The following is a 24,315-nucleotide window of genomic DNA, read 5'->3' as shown; positions in this document are numbered from 1 at the left end:
AAAAAACATTAAGCAAATAAGAAGGTATTTGATTTTACACAAAGAGACTGAAGATATGTTAAGTTTTATTAATAGCAAAATTTATAATAGAGGTGAGAAAGATAACAATAAGGTGACAGCAGAATACATAAAAGCAAAACCAGATGGGAAATAGCTTAACCACTGCTCAAACTGGGGAGAATGAGAATAAAGCAAGCTGTTATGGAACAAGAAAGCATCAGGAGTGTAAAATTTTCATTGTTAGCTATATCCTTATTGTGGTAGCTTTTAAACAAGCCAACGACAAGTATGAACAGAATCACAAAATATTGGCTGTGATCCAAAATAAAGAAAATACAAGAGACATGGGTGCTTGTGCAAACACAAGAACTGGATCAGAAAGGTACTGAAGGGGAGAGAGAGAACTATTTAAAAAAGGAAAGTTTAAGAAAGATGTTAGAAACTACAGTCTTAACTCACAAAAATTTTAAAAAAAAAAATAATCCTAAATCCACTTTAAGCTCACCTTCATTCTGGATTCTGCTAGAGCCAAGAGCTCTCCAAAGTCAGGCTAACTGGAGAACAACAGGATGCGAGGAAGACTCGCTTCCTGCTATGCTGAGACTATAGAGGATACCAAGAACGATTTGATTGGATCATCCCAACACGTATAGTGCCATAAAAAAAGCCTGTATCCAGGACACACATCCAGTCTGCTACTTCACAGGAAACAAAACAATGGGAGGATACGAGAAACATTTGCTTCCTTGCGATTTTACATAAAGCAATTCTGACAGGAAGCCACTCTCAGCACCCTCATGGCCAGTATGTCCATCAGTAGCATTTGATGGAGGGGGAGGTGGACATGACACCCTCCAGACAGATTTTCTCCTAATGTAACAAATGTTTAAGAATAAACTAACCTAGAGATGTAGAGACTCCACCTGCGTTTAAGTTTACCCTCTTGTTCAACCAATACTTATCTTCCGCCAAGACAGTCAGATAAAACGTTAGTCAAGATGCAAGTATAAAACTGTCATAAATCACATCAGATGAGGACCCAGTCAAGCCAAATCTTTTGAACAAACTATTTAAATAAAATACCTCTGGTTTTAAGTTCCATAGAATTGACCACATGCAGATGTGTCTTATGTATTAACATAAAGCACACCTATTAAACAAAGACAGACCTGGACTGTATTAAGAGCCTTGCACTGGAAATGCTTTGTAATTTATAAATAGTTAGCTGGGAACCAGTGAACTTCAAGCTTAGCAGGCTCATCTCTGTATGCCTCGTATTATCCGCCTGTTTTCCCATTCTCTAACACTTTTCTCACAGTCTTCTGTTCTCTCCTGGATTTTAATATCTGACACATCAATACCCCAGGCAGATACTGTGTTCTATAAGCAGATCAGACCAACCTGCCTAATAGCAAAGGCTCTTATGTGACCTATAACATTACACAAACTCAAAAGCACACTGGCCCTTTCAGTCACAGGATACTGACTGCCAAAGCCTGTTGATTGCCTACCCTGACCCACAGATTCTGGCTTCCCTTTGCACCACCCCCCACCCATCCCCAAGATACAAGCCTGGCTTTCCATAACTATGCTTGTATTTTTTGCCCCTAGGATTTCAGTTGGCTGCAAACTTTATTGATAACAATTTTATGACCTCTTCCAGGTCATTAATGAAATGTTAAATAATACAGCTGAGTACCAATGGCAGCAAATCCCCTATAGCAAGGTATACATTGGATGGCCATTCCACATTTGTAACTGTATTTAAACCTATTAATTAGCCAGTTTTAAAATTCATTTCATATGAGCCCTATTGATTTTTCCATCACTGACATTTCTTACATACCCAACAGAGATCCATTTCATCCACATACTGGTTGTTCAACTACCAAATCCACCCTCTCATTTTAAAACAAGACTGACCTCTGCATGCATATGCTTAAACTCCAGCACATTCAAGATGGCCACAGTAATACGTTCAGGTAATTTTAAGTCATCTAAACCACTAACCCTCAGTGGATGGAGGCTTCTGTTCAAAAGGTGTTTATGATCTAATAGCAATAAAGAAATAAAAGTAACACAGCAATGCTCATCCCTCATCAGTGGATGGAGGCTTCTTCTCAAAAGATGTTTATGATCTAATAGCAATAAGGAAATAAAACCAACAGAGCAATGTTCCTCCCTCACATCCCCACAACAACCAGTACCTACTGAAATTGGAAAAATATTAAGTGAGGCATTAGTGAAAGAAAAATGAAATTAGAAAATAAAGCTGAGAATATACGTGGGGAGAACAGACTAAGGCACACAGTAAGCCTGCAGCAGCATTATTTTCTTCAAATCAGTCAGTTTCAAGGCCTCAGGTATCCTTTATACTATTTTATTCCTCTCTTCTAGCCTATTAGGTCAGAAGTCAGTTATGGAAGAAATATTTTTAAATTAAGCTATTTCTCCTGATAAGGTAAGGTCTACAACTGGAGACAAAAACAAAATCAGGGGTGGTTCAGTCCAGCTTCCAGACACACACGTTTACTTCAAATGTGTCTTCTACCAATCCTAACTTGCTTGTATCCTTAAACCACAGGAGCACCAGTAAGGCTGTATCTAACAGTCATAGAGAGAAAATTCACATAGTGGTTAAGAGTAAAATAGAAAGGTTTTTCTTAATAAATATTTCCTTGCTAGGCTAGTGCCTTGAATATACACAGGTACAGTATCCCCAGTGGATATTAACATTTTAAGCATCTGACAAAGATAGACGACAGCTTTCTTTACAGCACTGCACCATAAACTGCAGCAGCTAAGGAGCTGACTTAGGAGCAGCCCAGACATCTGTGCAGCACAGATAGGGCTGCCGCTGCGAACCTCGCCAGCCAGCCCCAAAATAAGCTGTAGCCCCTAGGCTGTGCGTACTAAACTGGCAGGACACTTTCCAGCTCAGCTTGGTGGCCTCGGGCCCTAGTGCAAAAGATTACGAGAACGTTGGCTTGGCTCACCCGGAGGAAATGAAAGGAAATGAGTAGGGTGGCTTGGCAAAGCGCAGCATGACCACATACAACGTGTCGCTCCACCTGCTCCTAGCGCACAGGCTGCAGCATTTTTGGCCACGGGAGTATGAATAAACAAGCGGTAGGAAAAAAAAAAAAAAGAAGCAACTCACAGTTAGAACCAAGTGACCTCCTTGAAAAACATTAAGAACCTCCAACACCTCGCTTTGTGCGCCACCACCCCCAGTGTGTTTCTACCCCTAGAGCAGCTGGCAAGGGGAAGCCATGGAGGCCATCCACAGTCCACCTTCCCGTGATGGCACCTAATATGCCCAAACTGGGAAAAAGATCCCATAGGTAAGCCGACATGCAAAGCACAAATTTCTTCGTTTATTCTCACATTAGGTCAGCTGTAAGTGGTACTAAGTCTCACTCAGCTGTTATGCAGCAGCTGTTCCTCGAGCCATGAATTATCATCTGAAAGCTGCAGCAGGAAAAGGAGAGATAAGAAAAGCAGGGAACTATGACAACTGAGAGAGGAAGGGGGGGGGGGGGGGAAGAAGAGATGATTACAAATGTTCTGGAAATCTCTATGAAGCATACTGTTGTACAAATGTAGTAATGCACAGCACAAGAGAGCTAAAAAAAATTAAGTTCTATTTCAAAAATTAAAAGCGAGACAACAGGAAAAGTTTGAAAATAACCGGGAGAACAGAATTGCAGTGCAGGATTTCTGTGTGATTTCATAACAGTTCACAAGAGAAACTAAAACTCAATGGTAAAGTATACATAAAACTTGAGAAGAGATACAGAATAAGTTTTACTGCTCATATAAACCTTTTCCTCAAAAGTAAAAACTCAATTGTACTAAAACCAACACATCACCTAAATGGTTTTAATTCATATAACTGGTAATACTTTCAAGACCTAACATTTTACCTACAAAAGCAGGCACAGCCCGCAGTAAAAATGTGTATGGAAGTTCATAGTGTGCGTGTCTCTGTGCACATCTGTCAGTGTGCATGTATCCAAATACACATTTACGATACAAATCCCAAGAGAACAAAGGATAAAAAAAAAACCACACACAAACCCTTGTTTTTGAGTCCCTGAAGATGTACTGAAGCTTTCCAGCTCCAAGAATTTTTCCCCAAACCAGCTGCATCAAAGCACTAATGATCCTGCAGAGCATTAATTTCAAATACTACATAACATTTTAACTAAACCACTTCTTCAAAGGCAACATCTAAGCATTGCCAAAACTGAAAATACAGAACTTATTTTTCACCAACCCCAGCAAAAATGGCATAAAGAAGTCTACACAAAGAAATACTAAGTTTCTTTTCAGAGATGAACTGTACAATTTCTGAAGCTTTCAAAATCTGTCTGTTTTTAGAATGTGACATAGCAAGTTAGTATCCTCAAATGAATTCTTTTGTAAGGAAGTCGTAGAATTTGGTATTTTCAGCCATAAACTTCAGTACACGTAAATCAAGATGTAACTTAGAAAATAGAAAGGTTAGCACTGCCTACCTTTGTATAAGCACACAAGAAAACATGAGCCTGCTCCAAATTCCTATCTGCACAGCAAAACAACTGCATCTGTCACATTTTCATCCTAAATCACTTTCAAAATGCTTTGTAGGTTTTGAATCTTAGAGGTGATGCCGCACAGTGATAATTTCAGCTGCCACGGAGAGACATTCAGTGGCATACAGTATTAATATACAATTGAGTACTAAGGCTTAAGGAAGCTCACAGTCCTGTAACTACAGGCAAAAATAAAGCTTGTTGGAATGAAATTACCAAAGACAAAATCTGATGGGGGCACTGAAGTTTAGATGCCTGAGTACTTGCCAACGCAACAGGTTACACCTACTTGATTAGCCAAAACAAAACAATTGCATAAGCACCTTCTAGTGTCAATGAAAAGAGGCACCTCAACAGGGAAACTTGGCCAGAAACATACCCCGAGGAAGATTCAGCCAGTAAAACTCACCTCTCTCTCATATACACAGACAAGAACTATGTAAACTACTCTGCTAAAATAAATCAGGAAACACAGCTGTGGAAATCTAGGCCAAAATGCATGGGGAATACGGTGTGTAAGCAAGAAGACAGAGGACTGAGGAAAAAACCCACAAAGTACACACTTGGAAATGAATACAGACAGCTCTGCTATGAAGCAGGGTAAACATTCAGTGATAAAAATGGTAAAAAATAATTTTTGGCTAATAAGTGCACAAGCCATCACAGACTGACGGTGCATCTGATAAACAAGGACATGGTTAAATAGTCATACTTTCTGGGGAAGACCACAAGAGAAAGGTGAAGGATATCCTACGGATCCTTAACTAGCTTTTCTTTCTAAGAATAACTGAAAAAACCACTTTATCCTTCTCCAAACAGACCAATTCCAAAGAATGAAAGAACCAAAGGCATTTGAATGAGGAGTAAAAATTAGACCCAAGCACTTCACAAGGCTTGACGTACAATGTCCACCTGCTTAGATGGGAATAACAAACAATACATTTGGATGACCAAGATTAGGTGCTCAGTTAACTACAGCTTACATTAATTTCCTTAATTTGCTGATGGGTTCTACCTAACCTTTTGTGCCCTACTAAACCACCCTTGTACCCTAGCAATGCTCCAGAGGTCAAAGCTCAAGCCTCTGCACTGACAGAGCTGCCTCACAAGAAACTAGTTGAGAAGTTTCTGAAGAGTGTCACAAAGTATTTTTCTTCCTGAAAGTGATTTTGTCATCTGACCCTGCAATCAAAAAAACACACATACTTGTGCAGTGCTTATCAGCATAGATATTACAGAAGAATGGCAATGTGTCAGTGACCTTTTACTAAAAAGAAGGCTCCTGCTCACATAGTGTTTCTTTTAGATAACACAGATGACGAACTTATTCAGCACTAAAAGGTGCAAGTGGACTAGAAGCCGAAACTGCCATCGGGATTGGATACAGTGCCACAGCTCATAAAAAGGCTGGCCCAAATTTTAGAAAGAAAGGCAAACAGCAGCAAAACTCACAGAACTAACAAGAGATTTTCCAAGAAGTAACAGGCTGCAGAGAAGGAAAGCAGCTTCTGGAACGGCTTTTCCCCCCAGCCCCCGAAGAACAACACTAACATCTACTCCAGGATTGGGCCTCTGAGAGTAGATGCTTATACTTAATGAAACCAGTTTCTTCTTGCATGAATAATTCATTAAATATCAATGTAGCAGGAGAAATCCTGTGAAGTCAGTTTTTAGGCCTTTCTATGATAATTATTTTTAATTAGTTTTTCAATAACTTGCAATTACAAAAAAAAGACGTAGTAGATTTTGTTCTTCCAAATTCACATGACATTTGTGACAGTATCAACTGGTCACATTTGCAAGACTACAAGACCCCTTAGATGTGAACAACTGCAAGTCATGGGAGTGGCTGGTCACTTGAGTGGTGGCACCTTTTTTTTTTTTTTTTTAAAGTCACAGTAGTAGATAATGGTTTTGGGAAGCTACTCCCTCATCCCACAGATGCTGCTTCAGACCCTGATGGGCACCTTTCCTTCCACCAACCTCATTCAACACCACCATGATGGAGCAGCATGGAGAACACAAGCCTTCTTGAGTTCCATTTTAGAGGATGTCTATCATGCTCTGAAGTACTCAGTAAAGTTCACGGGCAGATATCCACCTTCTCCTCCATAATTTATAGATAAGTGTCGCACTTGCAAGCAAACTTACTGTAATGGAATCTGCAAGCTGTTTCCCATCTTCAAGTATAAACATACATCGCAGCTCCATCACTTCCATACACCTACAATTTTTTCCTGACTTTTCTTTTTTCCCCAATAATAAATTAGAAATAAACAAGTTAGGAAAAAGCCTTAACAAAAGAACAACACAAAAAATGGCTCTGCACAAACACTGGACCAACACTTCATGCTAACTGAAAGTATCGAGAGCACTGAAAACAAAGGCTGACCTCAAGCAAATCACACACAGTCACAGCAGAAATCAAAATGACAGGACAGCAACAATGACACTCACTTAAGATTACCAAAACAGTTTGCTCATTTGGCCTGGCCAGGGTCTGAAAGCAGTTCCTGAATACAAACAATTAGAACCAAATCATCTCTGTGCAAGGGTTTACAAACTGCTGTTTGCCACTGGCTGAAATCAGCAGTGACACACCGAATTTTTTAAGGCTCAGAATAAATCAGTTCCTAAGGAAGAAGGAGTTGATATAATCAGGAAACTTGCAACTAGGTTTGAAACATCAGGAAGGGAGACGTCTCCTTTCATAATACTTGAATTCTAGAATTATTTTCTAAAATAACAGAAGTACACATCAACTAAACTGTGAATATCTCCATACTCTTACCTAAAAACACAGGAAGAATGGTTTGCCATAACTGATTTCAGATGCCTTCTGTCTAGATACGTGTTTTGCCAACATTTCTCAACGAATTTCTGAAGTATCAGCTTAGTTTCAAAAGCGATGCTGCATGGAGTGAGAAGAGGCCTATATAATGAAGCAAAAAGCTTAATTTATATCATGAAAAATTTAAAAAAGAATAGGAAAACCAACTTCCCTGAGTCCAAAATAGGTAGTGTTACCTGCAATCCAACTCTCCATTTGCAAAACAGGGAAAATGGCAGCTAAATACCAGTTTAAGTCACTACCATCAAATCAAAGTATCACAGACACATAGTAAGATCACCGAGACAGACCTTTTGATTTAAAGCAGCAGTATTCATAGATATAGACACACCCAGAGCATGTCAGAGAGTAAGAGCTGGGGGGCGGGAGGAAGGAGTCATCTTTCTGCAAAAGATTTTGTTCTACATGAGGTTATCATCTGCCCTCTTAAAATAGCCTGCTGGCTGTTTTACTACACTACCACGTGCTCTAACCACAACTTAAATGCTATCACATGCTCACGTTTCATCTGGAAGAAATGCATACAGCCAAGTGATCAGATGATGCACAGATTCAGCATCAGTGGAGAAGGAACTACAGGCAAAGCATGAGCCACAAAAATGGCCCCACTGACCTCAAACATGCTATCTCACCTACTGCTTATTAGCATGCTTGGGAGTCTCATTTCATTGTGCACGCACACTTTTTAAAATAAGTGTATTCACAGAAGAAACAACAAAATACATGTGGCATTAAATATGTATTAGTAGCTGGAGGAGAAAGACTGAAGGGGAATTGATATTTTGAGATTTCTGGCATAGGTCAGAATTTGACTAAGCGTGATTAGATGCACGGAAAAAAAAGTGGGAGAGGGAAAAAGAAAGGTAACTTAGAAATGCAACAAAGAAAAAAAAGAAAAAAAACGGGGTGAGCGTTACACCCTTCTAGTAAGAAGGGATTTATCAGAAATCTCAATTGCTTCCTGAATACATCGTGGAAAGTGACAAAAATTAAGAATAAAGGCTTACTGAATTTCCACATAGCCTGTTGAAGCTTTCATTCAGAATTATGAACTGGAAAAAAGTAATTCCAAAATAGTTATCAGAAACGAACAAGCCTCCAAAACCAAGATTTCAGGTTTCAATTAGATCAGAGTGAATGTATTTCACTACTTCCATTTTAAAAATTCACTGAAAAGAACAAAACTGCATGCACAGCCCCTGAGGTACAGCTCCTCCCAAGCGAACCCTTTTCGATTCATAGCTTACCATTTTGATCTCAGCCAGTACAAATACCGCTGAAAAGAAGCCTAAGGCTGGATCCCTCCCTCTTGCCCCGGCACATGCAATAATGTGATCTAGGATCCTCCATCATTTATAAAATCCCTTTTGAAAGAGTAGGCACACAGGACTTCATCCAGGAAGCAGGGACGAGCCTCACCACCACCTGCTCTGGTGACCACTCCTGTTGCACAACTGGTGGAGTTGCCTAAGCAGCAGCAGGACCGCCAGAGGGACCAGCACCTTCGGACAAGGAAGACAGAAAACTGAAGCCAATTTAATGCAACAGCCTGTAACTTAAGGGCATTCAGCATCCGACCGGTCATCTCTATGAAGGGTGAGACAGACACCCAGCAGCAAGACACACAGCACAGGTCTAGGTAAACCATTCCTGCTCAGGATTCACAAGCCCACATACCGGGGCAAGCTTTCAGGAAGGAAATTTCATACACTCCCTTCTCCCACATCACCTCACACTCCATTCACTCAGGGGGTCATTAAATCCCCACAGCAATCCAGTTCTAGCAGCTGAACTGGCAAAAAAATAATCCAGCAAGAAGCGGGAAGTTTGCTGCAAGTTTCATGAGCTAAACCAGTTCAGTACCGGACAAGATTAGCACCTGTACCAATGCATGGGAGAGAAATATCTTGTCTGTCAAGGGAAAAAGATTCACTTGAGGTGCTGCAAAATGGTGCAGGGGGGAGAAAAACACACCCACACAACACAACAATCCACCCCCACCCTAATCATCCCACATCATTCAGTAATAAGCTTCTGTAAGAAATTCAAAATCTATGGTTTATGGGAATATCTATAAAAATTTCCACATTCCAAATATTAATAAAAGATGGCCTCTAGCAGGTTACATGCAACAACAAAAATGAAATCCACACCGATTCTGCTTATTCATAGTAATGTCTGGGACACAATCTGAAAGAAATAAAGATAACTTCTCCAAGCTATCACAAGAATTTTATAGTTCCGATTCATCAACTGATAGGCTTTATGATGGACTTGGGTAGCCAACGTGTTACTATGAGCAGCTGGGCCCAACAGTCTGTCTCAGTTCCTCCTCTTTTCCTAAATATTCTCATCTCAATGGTCTGGGATTCTTCTAGCGTCATACCATCACCTTCCCCATTGCAGATGCCCTAACTTCAATGCCCTCTCCAAAACACAACCACTCACACTCCAGCCTTCACAAAACAGAGTCCTAAATCCAACCTGTAACTTGCAACACATACTACCTCACCAGCACTGCCTGGGCCCTGATCTAGAAGGCAGGTCCTGGGTTTCCAAAGCAGTCACCATACAGAGCAAGCTTCAGCCACCATCTGGATCAATGGTACCCATACAGAGATATCCTATTCCCATCACCTCTATGCAGCCAACCACCGCCGAGGAGTCCATACCTGTGGTAGGTGATGCCCTGTAAAGTCAGGGATCTATCTGTCCACAGGTACCAGAGCCTGGGACCTTCTGATGAAGATTCAGGTATGCTAGCATGTGCTTTTACGAGTTACAACAGTGCACTGACCGGCAAAGATTGTTTCAGTGTGAGCTCTTTTGCTAATGTAACTGCTGCTCACACAGCAGAACCCATGAGTTAAAGCAGCTCCTCCTCGGACAACAAAAATTTCTAGCGGAGTGCCATACTCTCCTCCAAGCAGCATCTACGGATACCATCTGTGGAATCAGGACAAGCACTTAAGAAAAAAAAAAAAAAAAAAAATCAATGACAGCCTAGCCAGTCCCAAAACTCGCATCTAAGAGTTCCCAATAAGGAAGAATACAGAAAGGCAAATATTACATAGTAATAATTAACCAGGATGTTCTTCCAACAGCTTCTGTCTCAGGGACTATCTGCATTTAAAAAAGCCTTACATGGATTTTTTAGACTTCTCTAGTCACTTCTGCAATGCATGTAATTTGCACTTCTACAGAAACCCACAGAAATTATTTGCACAGCTTGGTTACAGTGTGAAGAATCACTTCCTTTCATTTGTTATGACCTTGCCAATTGCTTGCTTTTTCTGAGTAGCCCTTAGCTCCTGTTCAAAGAGAAACAGAAAACAACCTTCCCACCTTCTCAATGCCACCCATTACTGAGACCCTATCAACCTCAGATACTCATCTCTTCTGTCAATGGAAGAGTCAATACATTTATGTGCAACTCACATGGACTCCATTCCTTCCTTTTTTTTTTTTTTTAACATCTTCTGTTAAGTTTTGAAATGGCAGACTATTCCATTTCCTTTAAATACAGCATTTCTCCTGGGCATTGCTACAAGTGTAATTCATCTTGATGCTACAACTCGCAGAATAGTCAGGGAGAGTGACCTAGCACAATACCTTTATGATTTGCCAGGACTACATCATACCTGTCAGTTCAAAGAACTCAAATACTAAATTGGAATTTTAACTATAGCGTGCAACATAGTACTTGGCACAGCCTCAGTAGCAGAGGAATGGAAGGCAGCAAACACGCACCAAGCCTTTAAAGATCAAGGAAGGAAAGAAGGGAAGAGATCCAGAGAACTACAGATTAGTAAAGCAAATGCTTAAGACCGGGAAATTGATAAAAGCTATAATAATGAACAGAACTGGTGGGGTTTGCATAAATATGGAAATAGAAAAGAATTAACGTTGCTTTGGTAGAAGGAAGTAATCTTTCCAAAATGCATCTGTGGTCCTTGAAGCAATTAGTCATAAATGTAGGGTAGTCCAGTTAACACGCTATATCTGAATATCCTTTGAAAAGGCACCTCATCAAGGGTTGGCTTTGTTTTAAACAAAGGTGATATAAGCCAGGAGACTTCTCTTGAAGATTCAGAGGTGCTCAAGTAGTAAGAAACAACAGCTGTATACAAACTATTGGTTTTCACTATGGAGTATCAAAAGCATCCAATAGGGATCTGACTTAGGACCCACACTACTCAACACAATATACATGTGATTTCACAAAAAGTACGAAGAGTGAACTTTGGTGAGAATACAAAATGATTCAAGGTAGTCAAAACTTGAACTCGTAACAAACAGCTACCATACGACCTTATGGATGCGCAAATGTTAAAAATGGCAATTGAAATCCAGTGCGAACAAATGCAAAACCTACCCTCAGGCAAAATAATAAAAAAACCCAAACCCCACCATTAGACTTGCATAAAGAATTAGTTCTAAATTTGCTATTCCCATTGACAAGTAAAAAACAACAGTCAGCTAATAACTTCACATCAAGGATCAGCCAAGTCATGAAGTCCAAGAAAAACCATACTGGAAGATTAGAAAAGACAGAGGCAACAAACAGATGGCTTTTATTATTTCCATAGCATCTCTGCAACTTAAGTACAGCTCTGGTCCACCACGATGCTATAAAACAAGAAAGGGTACAGAGATGATGCTGCTTAAGCCAACTAAATTAATGCAACAGTTTTCATACAAGGGAAAAGTAAATAAACTAAAAGTGTTCATCTTGGAAAGAGATGGGATGTAGCGAAGTATACTAGTGCCATATGAAGTCATGTATAGCATAAAGACTCATAATGTATAAGAACAAAGTCACCCACTGCCACCAGCTGCAGCAGCTGAACAAACGAAAGGAAGTTTTTATAAAATTCCTAATTTAGCCATGGAACTTACTGACACAGGATGCTGTGAAGGTAAAAATGCTCAAAATAGCTTTGGAAAGCTATTAAAAAAAGCCACGGAAGAAGGTCCATTGACCTGTTAAATACACAGTGCTACAGATACCATCACTGACTCGTCAAGAAGTTCCTCAGCTATGGACTGTCAAAAGCTAGGAAGATTTAACAGAAGGCATCACACTGTATTTTCACACCCTTTCTCCCAGGCATCTATTACAGACCCTTACCTCACAGGATAACAAGATAAGCAGACATTTGACCTGAACTTGCACAGTAACTGAAAAAAGTGAAAAAACTGAAAAAAGACAGTAAAACTATTCCTACGTTTTTTTATCTCCAAAGCCAAGTTAGGCAAAAAAAAAAGTTTGTTATGCTAACTTAGTCACTACAGGAAACCCCTCAGTAAAACAATGCTTGAGCAACAATAATTAGCCTTTATTCCTCAAGTTCTCAAAACCATGCACCAGACGTCATTTTACAACTAATACAGGATTTAAAAGCCGAGTTAAGCAACTGAATAGTCATACTGGAATATGCAGAAATACTACCATGACAAAAATTACCTGCTGGAAATTTGAGAAAACATTTTACCTAGGTCAGTGCAACTGCATCCTGTTACCCAAAAGGGCAATGCTGACCCAGCATCTCCCACAGTTGTACCCCACACACCTCCTCAGCGTGACATCTGGCCACAGGGTAATCAAAGGGTGAGTCAGTTCAGCTACAGAAAGCCCTTCAAGCTTAGTTTTCCATAAGATCAGCTCACTGAAACAACTCACTCTGCAACTGCACAGCCTGTAGATCTGACACTGGGGAAGTGACAGGGCTGCATTTAAGACTGTGGACTATCGGGATTTCCCTTCATAAGGGCAGCCCACCGCTACAGTGAAGATGTCGAAACAACTGTGTTCACCATTAAGAGATGCAAACACTGTAATGCATCACTAAATGCATCACTTAAACACTGATGTGAACTTTCCACCACTTCAAAATTAGCTAGTAATTGTCTATGTTTAAATGACAGCAAGGAGACCAGCAAGAAACAGCTCCATATATCACTACAGCAATATGTTAAAGTTATGGCACAGAACAGCAGTAATATTTTGTTAGAAAAATTTCATGTGGTATATTAACACGTGGTTTCCCACCACCACCACTGCTTAATCTTTGCCATTTAAATACCACAAAAATCAGCCTCGGTTTAGAAGAACAAGTTATGGATTACACTGACCCATCTTCACAGTTGATACTAATGGGACTTCTGCAGGAGGCTCGCAGTTTTCTCAGACGCATCAAAGTTAAGTATGCTGAGTTAAGGCTGAGGCTTCAAGTGCAACTGAAACCCCTACAGGGAAGCACTTAAAAATGAATCTGTCATTTACATATCACTAAGAAGAAAGGATACCAACCAAATCACATCAAGCTACAGCACCCTCAGAAGCACAATTCATCATAGACATCATTGTAAAGGCATAAATGGTTATAACACTCTGGCATTTGGCACAAGTCTCAAAACAAGCCAATGTCAGAGCGCATATAAACCCCTTTTAGATTGTGATCTCCATTACAACAACCCCCAAAAAAACATGAAACTCCTGCTGCTGAGATCACTGATGTGACTGACACCAGTCTTAAGGCACAACCTTTTAGCTGTGAGATAAGAGTAGATATCCTGTTATTACCAGAGTCGTACTGCACTGGAAGCATAACTTCTACAAGAGATGAAGTCTGCAAAATATACTGCTATATTAACATAGAAAATGCCAGTGCAGCATAAAGATTCCAAGTGAATAGAAGAAATAGAAAAATAAGAGGTTGTGCGTTAAAAGCAATAATTAGGGCAGTGATCGTAAAGATCCAGCCTCAGAGGAGTTCAATACACACCAAAAATCCACCAAGGTGCTCTGCATATGGCAAAAGCAGGCATCACATCAAGCAATGCCCAAGGGGATGCCCTCTCATTTCCCTTACTTCTTAAAGCAAAGGCACATATGGCTACTTACACCTAATTTAGCTGCAACAGAGGGAAGAGATTTCCTGTGTGTCTAACCATACCTAAAAATACAGCCTATGAGCTAAAGATAAGAGGTTATCAGGTACCATGCTCTATCATGCATCTAAAAATCTAGTGCAAATAGCGTCTGTCTTCAACTGATCAAATAAAAGCAGAGGCTTCTCCCTTGCATGACAATGGGAAACAGTGAAAGTGCTCTGAAGCCACTAAGCCATCACTAAGAGCTGTTTGCGCACTGCAGGACTGCTCTTGGAGCAGGGGTCAACTGCCACGATTTTTAATCCAGATTAGGACTGCAACAATGCAGAGCAACATGACACAGAAAACAATTACAGCAAGACTTTGTTCTTAGGAGACATAACAGCTAAAAAGCTATCCATACCTGTTCAGAAGCACAAAAGCTTCCATGTGCATACCACTTCTGTTCCCTGAATCTGGAACAGTGATGATAATGCTTATTTTCTGTACTGGCTAATCCAAATCTGTCCTGGAAGTGCATCCTCTTCTTTCCCAAACAACAAATGTTAGTAAACTCTGACTGTTTTCCAAAGTCCTGTTGTTCCCTCTCATATGAAAAACAAGTGACACCAGATGCTGCAAGCAGGAGGAAATTAAATAATAATGGAGTAAAATGTGCCATTTTAGAAGCAAGTTGAAAAGTTAAGCTAATCTTTCCAATAGAATGCTCCAGAAACAGTTAGAAAAAGAAGATGTGCTTCCAACAAAGTGGGATTACTTGAAAATTTCCAGCAATGTCCTCTCAAAAAAGCTGGTGCCGCAAGCGCATTATCTTTATGGAAGACAACATCAAGAAGGTGACTTGTGTTCCAAAAAAAAAAAAAAAGTTATGCTCTTCTACAGGTGAGAAACCCGTTCAGATACATTGCAAGAAACATAGTGCAAAGCTAACAAACAGGGAGTTAGGGCAATATTGGAGTTTTCCAACAGATCATAGCTCCTAGGAAACAATTTCAAGTGAATACACTTTTTAACCTCTTAGAAGTAAGAGCTGTATCTCTGACAGCAAACATACAGTTTTTAGACAAATATGACCCATAGAACAACTATTAAAAAGGACCTCATTTAAGAAAACTGAAAACACTTATTTTGTACAATCAGTCTGTCAAGACAAATTTGTTTTACACAAGTCTTCGCAAGGTTTCTAGAAAAGTCCCTCTTATTTTGTACAAAGATTGGCACCTTGTCCAATGCCACCTGCTAAAGCAATACCTGTACAGTACATACTCCTCATATTTAGCATCCTGCAATGTAATTTAGGGTACCCAGACAATAAACCCAGCTAAGATTGCTCTTAAAGCACGCAGCAGTAGCTTCTACTAGCTATAAAAGCAGTTCCTTCCAGACAGATATTCATACCACCATCTCCAACATCACACCATTTTTTAAAATGGAGTTACTACAACATGCTTCAAATAAAGTCACAACCACTTCTGGATCAGACCAAAGCAATGCAAGTTCTGCTTCAGGGCAACTCATCACCCTAAACTCCATGATACTAGTGCTTTCCAAACTATTTAACTTACATAGTCCTATGTAAAGCTCTTGTGACTTCCAACTGTCTCCCCTTCCCGGTACCACCCTGCCACCCCAACTATTGGCCAAGGTATTCTGTCCAAATCTCTTTCAAGCCAAGAGACAGGTGAGCAACTGTGCTCTCTGCATGCTGCTCAAGCAAGAAGTTCTCTGACTGTCAAACAAGCCACAGCTCACTGCCTCAAAAGGCAGGCTGCGTCTGCTTGAATAAATTCCCTTGGAGAGATAGTTTTAGAAAGGCAGGAAAACAAAGGAGGGGTGAGTTTCATGTTGTGAGGGGAATTTCATGTCCTTCATTAACTCACAGCAAGGGCACCTGAGGCCTCCTCTTTAGGACTACAGAGCCTCCATATTCTACAGAAGCAAAAGAAATATACGAAGATTAAAAGGGTGTCTTTAATACTAAAATCAGGATTATTTCAAACCAACCTCAACGTACCTCACTTCAAGCATCGCCACCATTACCTGAGGGTAGACACTGCCATGAAGATATAATTATTTCACTTGGGTAGTTTATATAGTGAAACTATGATTATTCAGTAGGCAGTGAGCATACTCTTTGACAAGACCTACCTTAACTACTAGAAGAACAGATTCAAACTTGAGAGCTATTACAGGCAGCAATTAGATGGAACTCAGTCCAGCTTCAAGACTTTCAGTAGTGAAGCAAAACCACCGAGACCTCATTTGAAGGGCTGAGCACTGCTGTACATCACCACCCCATCAATTCAAGTCTCTTCAAGAGACACTAGTAGATGTCTGATAGGCTTTACTGCAGATCAGCAGCCTGCAGGACCTGGTAGCCCTGTCAACACTAACACTTTCCATTATCGGATCTTTTATTTTCTTTTAAGCTTTCTTAAACTTCAAATATTTGGACTAGTATTTTTCATGTAGTGCATGTGCCTCATGCTTCACTTTATCATTATCAGTATTTTGAACAGAACTTCCCCATCCTGTCACTACCAGAAGTGACACTAAGAAAACAATGTTTGCCAGAATTTAACTTTGGGAAACCCGAAACTTGAAACAATTCCATTCCGTTTGCTGTGGAGCAGAATTTTTAAAGGCTCTCTACCCTCTCTATCAAAATTTCTTTCCAAAATGTACCAGAATTTGTCCCCTGGAGGGGGGGAAAATCCACACAATTTTGATTAGCTTAAGACGCATCAGTCCTGTTCTGATTGTTTCTTCTTTGAAGTGGTCTATACACATACTTAGGACAGACTAAGCATGTCAGAGGTTCACAGAGGTGTCCACTTGCAAAGCACGGAGCAGAACGCTTCCTGGAGGTCTCAACACAGTTTGGACACTAATGTCAAAAGAGGGAGCCTCCAAGAGAAAGCAAGTGCCCAATTCGAATGCTGTGAAACAAAAACTAGATCCAGAACTGAGGAGTTGGAGGTGGAAGAATGACGTCGCCAAGACTAAGTTTCAACTAATTTTAGGAAACTATTTTTCAGATGTCTGGGTCCATGTTGACATGCATCCCATCCACCACAGGTCATGCTCTGGAGAGGCTTCTGTTGTTGACTATAAAAGGAAGCATCCCCAAAGGACCCCACTTTAGCTGTGGTCCAGCAGATGGAGCTGAAAGCAAGTGAAGGGAAGCATAGTGTTACAGAGACTTCAACCTTTGGAAGAAATCACACTCCCCCTTAACCACCCTCTCAGCTACAAAGTTGCACCCTCCCTTTCCCACTGGCTTTTGAGCCCATCACTCCCTTCACTGTAACAAACTGAATCCGCTTAAGACTAAGGCAACCCCCTTTTTTGCTGGGATACTTCTCTGTGGCTTCAGGGGCCTGACCAGCACCAGAGCTGGTCTACAGTAAGTAAGAGGAACAGACAGAAAACCACCTTTCTCTTTCGTCAGAGATGACGCTGACTTACATGCCGCAGAGACCTCAGAGATCAGGGCTAGACAGCTGATGTTAGGCTAGGAATAACAGGAGGCAGGAACAGCCAGGCAAATCACTTGTGAAGACGCGCAGAAAGGAAGATCAGGACTCAAAACCCAAGTGGGAAAACAAAGCCAACAAGAAAGGAAGAATGGGAGAGGAGAAACAGAAACAGTTGTCAAGAGCTTGGTGCAGAAGCCAAGTCATGTCATCCCTCTGCTATCAACAAATACTTACAAAAATGCAGCAGTTGAGATCGTGCCAACCTCTTCCCAGCTTGGCACAAAGAAGAAACATGAGTTTACCATCACTAGCAGAGACGCTGCCAGCTCAGGTGCAGAGGCTGAGCAGGAGAGACAGCAGTTCTGCCCCCACACATCCGCATGCTGCACATGGAGTGCTTCCACACACACCCCCCACCTCCTTTTTTTTAAATCTAGGATCACCTAAAGATGGTCTGCATACTCACTGTACAATAATCATCTATTACCATTTCCCTCAAGATCTCTGTCCCCACATAGAGCAAGGTTGGTCAAAGGGTCAATCAGAAAGCCTTAAAAAGCCTCAAGAGTCGTTTAGATGTGGTGTTAGAGGATATGGTGTAGGGGAGAACTTTGTAGAGTGGGGTTGATGGTTGGACTCAATCATCCCAAGGGTCTTTTCCAACCTAAATGATTCTATGATTCTACGAAAAAAGGATTTGTCTGTAAGGGCATTTTCCCAAGCCTGAGATCTCTACCATATAGGACACCCTCCTACCCACCACATTCTTTACATTACTCAGGCAAATCATTTCACTTACCTGGATTAAAAGCAACTTCAGAATATGGGTCCTGATTTGCAATTTAGCTCTAAGATGAACTGAGTTTGCAAAACAAGGAGGCTGGTACACTCACGGGTAGTGCTAAACTAGTATTGCCACTGAGCGAGAAGCTCACAAAACCTGCACCCTTAGGTGCCCATGTCATTTACGGCAGATATTAGAAGGCACGGTAAGAAGCCAGCAAACTGTGTGTCTCATGGTGAAGCCAGCTGACAGCTACAACAGAGAAATTAATTCCCTCTATCTGCCACAACATTGTTACATCACTACAAAGAAGCAACCTCATTTCATTTGAGTTGATCCATTGCTTGCCTCCTCAGCTGCTCAGAAACGAAGACTTCGAGTTAAACAAGAGTTTAAATGAACTGGAGGCAGCACTGCAACTATCCCCCCCACTTTGTGCCAGCCCCAGCTCCCTCCTGACCCCCACCAGTGAGCCAATTCAGTGGGAAAGAGAGCAGATGAATAGGGTTACTTCTACCAGCCCATCTCCCTGCACCACCTCACCTTGGAGCCTGCCAAGCATCTGTGCCAGAAGAGGAAAGGGCAAGGAATATGCAAGCAATAGCATGGGTCACTGCTGCTGCGCCACTGCAATGGGTTTATGCTACTCTAGGACCATAGCCTGGCTTCAGTCTGCTCTGCGGCATGTTTAGCACTCACAGCTGCAGCTGAGGTCCACAAGAGCTGGGTCAAACCACAGGTACTTTAGCCTGCAGCTCAAGCACTATGAAATAGAGTTAACACCCCTCCTTCATAAACAGTCTTAAAACCAAACAGAAAAAAGTTTTTAAATATCTGACACTATTGTGAAACACACCACAGAACATCCATGCAGAAGCCAGTAATTCTGCCTCCAAACTGAGACTTAAATCATATCCAAGAAGAGTCTGAGACCATCCAATGAACAAAGGAAGAGCACCGAACAGCTTTCCAGCTGAAACCAGGCACAGCTCCTACAGAAAACCAAGCAATTACCTATTATCACAATGCACATACAGAGGGGGGCCAATAAAGCTTTTTTGTTATTGGCATAACAACTTTCCTCTGGTCAAAGACTTAGTAGCATCCACAGCAGAAACGGATTTTAGGAAAACATGGTACACAAGAGTTATTTGTTCTGGTCCTGAAATGCTTTTACAATACAAAGGTAAGTACCCTGCTTACCTACTTTTAAGCTAAATTAATAGAGAAACTGATTTATTTACATCTGTGCAGAACAATCTCAAATTACATGCTCTGAATGTGTCAATTAGGAAAAAACAGACCACACCATTTTAAGTTACAGTATTCTTTTTCTCATTTCTATCTTAAAGAGCACTTCCCTGAGATCTGAGCTTTTTGGACTGCTCTAAAGGCACATCTACATTTTCTTATGCATTTGCTGACAACAGCTATAAATAAGATTACAATCATTCACTTAATTCTGAATTATATACTGGCATCTGAAAATGAGATACTTCTCCTAGCAAACAGTATTAACAAAAAATTAAAAGATAAGCCATCTTAATAAGCAAGTACAGGCAGGAAAGAAATCAACAGGCTGACAGGCCTCTTTGAAACTGCAGAGCCCTCTAAGCCAACTAATTAACTTAGACCATAAATAATACCTAGATGTGGTCAATTTAACTATCAGCAGTTTACAATATCAAAGTCAGCTAATTACAACAACTTTGTATCTTAACAATGAAGAACTGCTCTTTCGGTTTCACTGCCAAGTACAGAAAATACTTTAGCCGAATTTATAGATGAAAGCTACCTTTTGCAAAATGTTCACTTGATACCGGGGTGAAGAACTAGCCTAAGGCAAGGGGTATGAAAATGCATTTTCTTGTATTTTACTTTACGATGCTCACAAACATGCAGGGTGGATGGATTTAAATGGCCTATTCAAATAATGATTAGATTATTATAGATTAATATCCTGTTCCATATTTGTAGTTTAAGCAGTTTCCTAAACATTGGGTATCAATCTTGAGGAAGAAAAAGTGGGAGATTACCCTATCTCCACACACTTAAATGCTTTAACATACACAAAACCAAAAAATTTGATCAAGTGACAGAAAATGATGAACTGTGTAATGATTTCTGCACTGCGGCTGCTTTTGTACAGAACATAGTAATCAGTTAAAGTGCACATTTTGAAGGCACTCTATGTAGCTAATAAATATACAGAACATGCAAGAAAAAATGTTTCAACATGTTTTGCATGGAAAACTTGTTAATTTAACAAACAGGAAGAAGCACTTGTGCCTGCTGATTTAAAGTAAACTGCTTCTAGGCACTTTCTGCTGACAGATTTTAGAATTAGGGACTGTCTTTTTCTTAAACCTCATTTTTATTCATTAAGTGAACAAGGTGGGGGGAGGAGAGGGTGATAAATTCTCCCTCTTTGCTTTGTACTGACTGAATGAACTCAAACCATTTGAAGAATAGGCTGATCCAGCTGAAAAGTAAGTAAATGTCTATTTATTTTAGGCTGGGTTGCTGCTGCCAAAAGAGGAGGTCCTGGTCTCCTCCCTTCTCCGCCATGTCCTTTGTGCCACAGTCCCTCAACTGATCCACTCTGATCCAGTTCAGGGGGTCAGTTACACTAGAAGAAAAAAAAAAAATCTAGTCCACTAGAGACTGGTAGGGAAGCAATGAACAGTTAACTGGGAGTCTGGCGGTTCATCTAAAAATAAAGCAAGGGGTATTTCTGCTCATATTTCATTAGATATAAACATGAAACACAGCACAAACTCATCTAGATAAAGTAAAAATAATACTCGGGCAGTACATGCTTGCTGCCAGAGTTGTAAGGAAAGTCGGCATTGGTGGATGCCTGGCTAGGGGTGTTTCCATTGCAGCACATGCTAATCTAAACCAGGGTGCTGCCACAGCCTAACGCTCCCTCCCACTCCCCGACCAAACTACACACCCTCCTTACACAAACAGATGCTTGAGCAATTGCCCAGCAATGGGATTCTCAAAAAATAATTTCTTCTCTTTGAAAGCTAGAGGAAGATTTCAGATTCCATCCAGGTATCTGCTGAAATATGCAGTCCTGCTCATAACAGGCATCCCTAACTCCTCCCTTGCACCAACCCTTCACTCAGACCCTGCGCTGAGGCAACCATCCCATCAGCAGGGGGCTTGGGGGAAGCACAATTTTCTGTTGTTTTATGGAGTAGGTTTGTGGGGATTTTCCCCCTTCCCTTTTTCTTCTTTGAGAAGGCAAGGAGGGAAGGGGCTGGATTTTTGTGGATTTACTCAGCCAGCTGGCACACATGAGAACCAGCACAAGATGAAATGGCCGTGGCAGGGAGGGCAGGGGAGAGAAAGAGTGGGAGCAGACCTCCTCTTTTGGCAGCCACCACCAGTTAAATCATCTTCCTTTGTTACACATAAATTCACCATGAGTTAATGTTACACTGAACCACCAATAGTCCCACCATCCAATATTTTTGTATTATTTCAATTTGATTTAATTTTCCTGGCTGAAGAGGAAGCTGCTTAGCATGTAGCTACACACGAAACCGCTCAGCACCCCTGGAAGCTTTGCTCCGCAGGTGGGCAAGGGGAAAGCATTTGAACCAACACTCAAACCCTGTCCATTCTTAAAATTTTTCATAGGGGAACTTCATAAAAAAGAGGAAAAAAAAAAAAAGAAAGAAAAAAGGAGTGTCAGTGCTTTCAGCACAGAAACCAGAGTCCTATTTAGAGCACACCTTAAGTCACCCTAAAAACTGAGGACTGTTTAATTTGTTACAACACTGCAAATGCCATTAAAAGAAAAATGCCCCTCAACACACACCCCTTCCATTCACCTGCCAAGTGATCTGCATGAAGGAATCCAACCAGGTAAGGCCCCTTTTTGGAGAGATGGGAGAAGAGGGGGAGAAAAAGGGATAATTTAATTAAAGCTAGGTCAATGATTTGTTTTTCAGCAGTACCAGCCTAAGAGGAAAAGAGATACTACTTTTGCTGGCACTCCCAGCTAATAATCCCCTGAAATCATCATGCAAAACAGTCCAGGGGTTCTTGTGAAGCAGGAGTGGATATCACATGGAGAAGACTTGATCAGGCAGGAATTTTGCAAGATACTTAACAAGTATGTATCTAGGAAAAAAACTATGAAGAAAGTCATCACTGTGTTCTCATTAACCACCACTAGTCTGATAACCACTCTCATGCCCTCCTCCTTAAGGAAGTAAGTCAGGGGTAGAAAATAAGACGGGGGTCGGGGGGAGGGACAGAGCAGTAAAAATTTAAAAATATATGTATGTTAAAAATCACTCAGCACTACCAGGAGAGGATCTGTGAAGGTATCCTTCACAAACAGGAAGTACAGCAGCTAGTAATGGGACAAATCTGTTGTTGGATTTTTCCCACCTCTATTTTTTCCCTTATTATTTCACCACCTAAGGCAGTTGCACTACTACACTGTACCTTTCATAGAGCTGGTGAAGCAAGTAGCATTGAGAATTTATATTACAGCAGGGGCTTCGGACTCTAAAGCAACTGCTACTTAATAGTTTCTAAATACTTCATTCAAAGAAGTGCAGTCAACTGGATGATGAAACAGAGCAACATTCTACGCTGTGCAAAATATACAACAGTCAAAAAACTGGAAGAAGTCTGAGTTCAGCTGAAGCATAAGGGAAGAAGGAGTAATCAGAATTTCATCTGCTAAATATGAGCCTCTGGCCCCAACCCTTCGGGAAGCATACCTCACCTCCTCCCTGCTGGCCCCAAAGGACAGGGCAATGTCAGCCCTGTGCCATGGGCATTGCTTCTCCCATGGACACTGGCAGCCCTCCACACTAGCCCACCCAGGTGGGTGAAGAGGGTGGCCACTGGGCTGCCCAGACAGGGTCTCCCCACTCTCCCCAGCAAAGGCTGCCAAGCAGGGCAGAGCCACCTCAGGACACCACGCATGGAAAACCACACTGCACCAGAAGGGATAACCCCTCTTCCTTCCAAGCCACCAGTGATCAGGTTCATGTATTTGCGCTTGGCCCACGAGATGGCACTGACAGAAAGACTTTGCTCCCTCTTTTTCCCCCCTCTCTCCCTGCCTCCCTGTGACACCAGGCTCACTACTGGCTCTGGACTGATTCAGAGAAGGACTGCCACCTACTGAAACATCTCATTATCTTCCCACGCAGCCGAGTTTCCCTCCTCACCTGCCCTCAAGTTGTTACCCAGACAGCTGTATCCTCCTGGCTTAATCAGACAGGTAGGCAATGGACTGGGGCAACACAGCTGAAGACAGTTTATTTTCAGTAACAAGAGCCTGAGGTTTTCAGCACAACAACTTTCTCTGTTACCTCGTGTTTTTCAGCATTTCCTGAAAAACGTAAAGACCTGGAAAAAGCTAGCAGTGTCAAAACCCACAATGCTTCCCATACAGGCAGACTCCAGCTCTCAGTAATACCGACAAGATCAGCCCAGCACCTGATGAAACATCTAAACGCAGTTAACTACAGCAAAATAAAGGGCTCAAGCTGAAACATGTGAGAGCTAGAGCTATCTGGATATTCAGCTGAACCGGTAAGAGAAGATTAACTCCCCTTAAGGAAAAGGAAAATTCACCATATTCTAATATGCCTTTTCCTTTCAATTAGAGGAAATGAGGAAGGCACTTTTCTCCTCTCATCAACACAATCTTGCAAAATCAAGCCTGTGAAACCTCCTCTCCACAGCAGA

At 41.2% G+C, this 24,315-nt stretch overlaps 1 protein-coding gene across 7 annotated transcripts in view; it reads right to left on the bottom strand.

Moving 5' to 3' along the window:
• ARHGEF7 (Rho guanine nucleotide exchange factor 7) overlaps window positions 1-24,315 on the bottom strand; it is a 126,522-nt gene that overhangs the window by 77,271 nt on the left and 24,936 nt on the right. The window contains exon 1 of one of the 7 annotated variants that reach the window (XM_054189242.1): window positions 506-786. The exons of the other annotated variants lie outside the window; for them this stretch is intronic. Coding sequence (XP_054045217.1) covers window positions 506-511 — 6 coding nt within the window. The 5' untranslated portion in view covers window positions 512-786. Of the gene's footprint in view, window positions 1-505; window positions 787-24,315 lie in introns of those variants that run through there. 7 annotated transcript variants of the gene reach the window in all.

The sequence above is a fragment of the Rissa tridactyla genome, chromosome 1 (assembly GCF_028500815.1).
Source record: "Rissa tridactyla isolate bRisTri1 chromosome 1, bRisTri1.patW.cur.20221130, whole genome shotgun sequence".
In the NCBI taxonomy this organism is placed as follows: Eukaryota; Metazoa; Chordata; class Aves; order Charadriiformes; family Laridae; genus Rissa; species Rissa tridactyla.
This window is presented reverse-complemented; position numbering and strand designations above follow the sequence as displayed.